General features: G+C 39.3%; 1 protein-coding gene across 1 annotated transcript; it reads left to right on the plus strand.

The window, feature by feature from the left end:
- Positions 1 to 2041: 2041 nt before the first annotated feature.
- Positions 2042 to 2998, plus strand: LOC124226108 (olfactory receptor 11A1-like). Its single transcript, XM_046638924.1, has one exon. It carries the CDS (start codon positions 2042 to 2044, stop codon positions 2996 to 2998), a length of 957 nt encoding a protein of 318 aa, XP_046494880.1.
- The last annotated feature ends 3325 nt before the right edge of the window (positions 2999 to 6323 follow it).

The following is a 6323-nucleotide window of genomic DNA, read 5'->3' on the forward strand; positions in this document are numbered from 1 at the left end:
AGTGTGCCTCATTGCCAACAGGTTGGAGCTCTAGGTCCTCCTTGTGACAGGAAAGGGCCCTAATGCTCGGGTCCCGGCCCACCTCTTATCTCTATCTTCCACCATTCTTCACTCATTTCTAATTCTTCTTCAGCAGTGAATTCGTTTTACTTTCCCTTTGTTACTTTCCCCCTGCCACTTCCTCTCCCTCTGCACATTCTATGCTGTTTCTTACCTCAGTGTCTGTTCGTGGTTTTCCTATTACCTGAAATGCCCTCAGCTCCATATTTTCTATCTTCCACAGCAATCGTTGTTCACTTTAGGATAACTCCCTTTCAGTAGTGTTTCTTCCAGGTTGAATTCATTAACTATCTTTTAGTGTATTGCAATTATCTGTCGACTGTCCATCTTCCATAACCAATTGTAAGCTCCTTACAAATATGGACTGGTTTTATTTGGCCTAGTATCCTCAGCACCTGGCATATCTTCTATACGCTAGATACTTAGTATGTAAGTGCTCAAGAAATAAAGGGTTCCAATAGTCAAGGAGGCTTCATGGAGATGAAACTTAAGCTGGGCCTTTGAAGATTTCATAGTAGCAGTGGGCAGAGGAGTGAGAAATGGGATTCTATGCAAAGGACATTTTTGGCCTCACACAAAATTACAAAATAGTATGCAGTGAAAAGTCTCCCACCCACCTTTGGCCCTTAGCCATCCAGTTTCCACCATTTAGCCAGCTGATGTTCGAAGCTATTTGCATTAACGAGAACTTACATTTTGTGTGATAATAAATGTAATTTATGCTTATTAGTACCACAACCTAGAAAATAATATTGTTAGGATTTGGTATGTATATACACATACATAAAAAATCCATATATATATGCATATGTATATATATATATATATTATATATATGTTTTCTTTTCTGTAACTTTCCCCTGTGATCTTAGTCATTTGATGTGTTCTCCTGTCTCAAAATCAACACACACATCCCTATGGATAGCATATGAAATCTTGCCTGCAGGTACAAAGACCCATTTTCCAATCTCAAAAGCTCAATTACACAATATTGCTTTCATATATCTCTCTCCTGCCTGGAAAGCTCTTCTCACTCTCCTATGCCTTGCTGGGTCAACTCTTAAATGTCTTTCAAAACTTATCCTAAAAACTACCTTCTTCAGGGAGCCTTCCTTGACCTGGGTTCTCACACTTCTCTTCACCCCTACTCTGGCTGTGGTCTCTCTCTGCTCCCACAGCACATACACTTTCTCAGCCATTATAGTTTATCACATTTCCACTATAAAATCTTGAATAATTTGATGAAACTGGTACTTAAAGAAGACTATTTTGATAAGGGAGAGGGAAAACTAGAGACTAGACAACTACGTAGAAGGTACTTGTGCTAAAACAGTTGTGAAGAGGTTGTGAGATTAATGGTGGGATAGAGAGGAGGGAATGTATACGAATTTTCCAAGGAAAAATTGATGAGATTTCACTGATTGGGGGGTGGAGAATGAGAGAAGGTATTAAGATAAAGATGACTATGATATAGTAAGCTTGGGAATCAAGGCAGAATTTTCAAACCACTCATAGCAGAGTTGGTTGTGGTTAAGGAAGACACAAGAGTTTGTTTTTGATCATGCTGATTTTGAGTTGAAGACAGGAAATGACTAGCAGGCATTGGGAGGATATTATACAGTTGCACATGAGGAAGGCTGTATTGCTGGTTATATAGATTAGGATGATGGTATTTATCACATCATAGAGATGTTAGATTGAACAAATAGGGTACAAGGCTCTGAAGACTGCAATCATGAGTTTGGACAAATTATCTCAAGCCTTGAAGAATATGCACAATTCAGGAATGCAGGGAAGTATAGGAGTTGGAGAAGAAGTTAGCAACTAAAAAGAGGGCAAATGAGAACTTATGCAAGTGACTCTTGTTTTGGAGACTAACTTTTACCCTTTTCATTTTAGCCCTTCTTATCTCAGACTTGATGTAGAAGATATAGTGCTGCGCTGAAATTTCTCCCTTAATCACTGCCAGGCAGAAACGTGGATGATCCACAAGAAAATTGTCTCCATAAGAAACCAAACTATCACTGAATTTGTCCTCCTTGGTTTCTCTGATGTAGCTGAGCTGCATCTCCTTTTCTTTATTGTGTTCACTCTCATCTACACCTCCATCATCATAGGGAATATGCTAATCATTGTGGCAGTGGTTAGCTCCCCGAGACTCCACACACCCATGTATTTCTTCCTGATTAATCTGTCCTTCCTGGAGATCCTCTATACCTCCACAGTGGTGCCAAAAATGTTGGAGGGCTTCTTGCGGGAGGCAACCATCTCTGTGGCTGGTTGCTTGCTCCAGTTCTATATCTTTGGTTCTCTAGCCACAGCTGAATGTTTTGTACTGGCTGTCATGGCATATGATCGCTATCTGGCAATCTGCCACCCACTCCGCTACCCTCTCCTAATGAGACCCAGATGGTGCTTGGGGCTGGTGGTCATAGCCTGGCTTTCTGCTTTCATGGTAGGTGGGTTGATTGTGGGCCTGATGGCCCAGCTGAGATTCTGTGGCCCCAACCACATTGACCATTTTTACTGCGACTTCACGCCTTTGATGGGCCTGGCCTGCTCAGATCCCAGCATAGCCCAGTTGACAACATTCATTCTCTCTGTGGTCTGCCTCACTGTTCCCTTTGGACTGATTCTCACATCTTATGCACGGATTGTGGTAGCTGTGCTGAGAGTTCCTGCTGGGGCCAGTAGGCGAAAGGCTTTCTCCACATGCTCCTCCCACTTAGCAGTAGTGTCCACATTCTATGGGACTCTCATCGTCTTATACATTGCACCCTCTGCTGTCCACTCTCAGCTCCTCTCCAAGGTCTTTGCCCTACTCTACACTGTGGTCACCCCTCTCTTCAATCCTGTGATCTACACCCTGAGGAATAAGGAAGTTCATCAGGCACTATGGAGGCTTCTCTATATTAAGCAAATGGAAACACTTGATTGAAGGAGGCTGGTGGTGAAGATTTTCTTTGGACTTTGCCAGTCTCCTTTGGGATGTCTGCCAGGATTGGTTGGGGAGGAACAACTTTGTTCCATTCTGATGTTTCTCTCTGTAAAACGTTCTGTAGCTACTCTAAAAATGAAGATGGTAGAGCAACAATTTTCAAATGCTAACTTAAAAAGTTTACATTTATCTTTTATTATTTCTTTATTAAAAAGCCTATGGATATTTAATATGGAAAATAGATATATAAAAATAACAACTCAAAACATATCTACAATATGGGCTACTTTGTGTGCATGTGTATATGTATATAAATATAAATATATACTTGTTGGTTCATGGAAGTTTGTAATCTGGGTTTCCACTGAATATTATGTCTTGAACACCTTTCTATTTCAACAAGTATGTGCTTATTTATTATTCTGGGCTTTGTAGTATGGTGAAGCATGATTTGTTAAAATGATCTTCTATTGTGTGAATTTTTACTTGTATTCAATTCTTTACCATATGTAGTTTACATCTAGATTTTCCTATAAAAAATTCTTAGGAGTTGAATTGCCAGGTCTAAGAATATGCATATTAAAAATGTTAAAAATGAATTCATTTTATATATTTATTTTTAACTTCTATATCATAGAAAATTTCAAACATCCACAAAAGTAGAGGAAATATGTAAACTCCCACATAGCTGTCATTCAGTTTCAACATTAACATTTGTCATTCCTGTCTCAATTACCTATAGCTCCTTGTTTTCTTGAAAATTTTAGAGCAAATTCCAGATGTTGTGTAAATATTATGTAAGTTGTATAAGTATGTATTACATAAGCAGTATTTAATATGCCCTCTGATTGATAAAGATAATTTAATAAAAAACATGCTGACCCTCCCATTATGATACTTAAGACAGTTATCAATATTTCCTCCATGTCGTCTAACACATAATCTGTGTTCAAATCTCCAATTATCCGTAAGTAAATTCTTAAAATTAGGATGCAAATAGCATTCACATGATGGATTTTATTATGTTTCTTAGCGCCTTATTTCAGAGTAGTCCCCTTCCCCTCTTTTTTTCACACCCTTAATTTATTGGAGAAATCTGGTTATCCTGTAGAATGTTCCATATTCTAAATTAGACTGATTGCTTACTTATGGTTTTATTTAACTTCTATTCCTATATCTTGTCTTTAACAAAAACTTGTTTTGTGTTAGTCTCAGTCTATCGATAGTGATGCTATAGCTAGGAATGCCTGAGGCACTCTTTTGGGCTTGTACTTGTGGTGAGCCCCCGCAGACGTTTGCCTGACTGGAGCCAATGTTGTGGCTGGACTGGCCCTTGTGGTTCTTATTACGATTGTAAGACAGCTCAGCAACAGCCATCAGGGAACTTTGAAAAAACAGGGTTTATTAATCATAGGTCCTGGGGGGTCCATGGCATGCCTGGAGCCACACTGAGAAGTCTTAGGTAGACTAGAGAGACAGCATGGACCTAGGGCTCTCCTGTTATTGGGGTTGAGGGTGAAGTGCCTGGGGTTTTGAGGGTTCACTATTTATTGTTGAATTTAAAACTTAATAGCAGGAATTAAACAGTGAGAAAGGAAAAGCAGGGTCACTTACACAGTCTGTTATCTAAGTCACCCAGGACTTTATAAAAGGGAAAATTCATGGGTGGGATGACCTGGCTTTTTATCTGGTTGTGTAGTTGACAATATGTTTTGAGATGGATGTTTTTGAAAGGATGCCTTGACAATCAAAAGCTTAACGTCAGGCACTTACATTGCAATCAAAAAACCTAACTGCCCAGCATTTACATGGCAAAACTGATATTTAGATAGAAGCTTGATTGGGTCTTTGTTAACTTTTTAGCAGAATATCACAAAGTGCTGCATTATTTCTATCGCATCATCTCATGAAGCACAGCATGTTTGCCTGTCCCACTTTTAGTGATGCTATTTATCCTACTGACTACTGGGTTCATGTGGTGTCAGTCTGATCCATGTGTTATTCTGTTCCCAATCAACCTTTCACCAGATATTTTTAGCATCCATTGATGAAAGTTGATGATTAATTCCTAAAATGATTTAGCTCTTTGAACATATTTTCTTTTAATGTTTAAATACATTTGTAAATTGCTGTTGTAAAATCTTCACCTGTAAATTCCTACTTCTGGGCTACATCAAGTTTGGTTTTTATTCACCACCATCTTTTTGAATATTGATGACATTTTTCCATCTCTTTGTATGACTAAAAATTTTTAACGGAATACAGGTCAATATAGAAACTCTGAATTTTGTTATCTTCATCAGAAGAATATTAAGTTTTTTTTCTAGCAGACATTTCAAATCAGGAAATATTACCTTGAACATGAGTAGGTTTGGTTTTGTGCTTTGGTAGTATGGATTTGTGGAAAACACAACGTGCTTTACAAACCTCTCTACTTAACATGAATCCCCCTCCAAATTCTCTTTTCCTGGTGGGCATAGCCAGGGCTTAGTTTTAGTCTGTGTTAGGCCTGGTCTAGAGCATGCCTTACTCCTGCTCTAGACCTGGCCTAACTCAGGAATGTGTTTTTTACTGGGCTTTAAGTGTCTCATGTTGATGACAGGGGTATTAATGAGGTGTTAATGGGATTTCCCCATTTTAGCAGAGCCAGAACAACACACTCTCCTGGTACTGCTCTTCCCCAAGCCCTGCTCCACTTCTAGTGTCTGTTTCATTTCAATCCTATAGAAACTTCTCTCTGATAAGTCTCAAATTGTCTTTCCCTTTACATCGACAATCTGGCTGTCAGTCACAGCTCACAGACCCCTTACCCTTTTCACATTTATCTTTAGGTCTCTTCTAAACAGAGAGATCTCTCCTCTCTGATTCCCTATCCCTATCTTATCCCTATCCCTATCCTATTCCCTATCCTATCCAACTTTCAGTTTCTTCTGATGCCCCAAACTCTGATTTCTCCTTTCTCAGATCAGTGGGATTGCCTGTGTGTTGATTCACAACCTCAGGAGTTCCCTAGGTGAAATTTGAAACTGGCCCTGTACATGGAGGGCAGTGAGAGACTGAAGAAAGAAACAGGGCACTACAGATTGGTAGGTGGTGGTTTTAACAAGCAAGCGAACTCACATACAAGACTTGTCTTGGATAGCCACAAGATGAATAGATCTCCACATCTGTCTGCCAGAATCTTAAAAATTTGCATAGAGGCCTTAACAGCTTCAATCAGGTACGTAGTCCAGATGATCTCAACAACACATTACTTTTTCAAGGCTGCATGCTTGAAACAGCTCCTAATGTGGCAATGATGGGCAGAACATACATTCCAAGTATA

The sequence above is a fragment of the Equus quagga genome, chromosome 15 (genome assembly GCF_021613505.1).
Source record: "Equus quagga isolate Etosha38 chromosome 15, UCLA_HA_Equagga_1.0, whole genome shotgun sequence".
NCBI lineage: Eukaryota > Metazoa > Chordata > Mammalia > Perissodactyla > Equidae > Equus > Equus quagga.

What these genes read in the sequence shown, in the direction of transcription:
- LOC124226108 (XM_046638924.1), top strand. Translation starts at nt 2,042, where the DNA reads ATGATCCACAAGAAAATTGTCTCCATAAGAAACCAAACTATCACTGAA.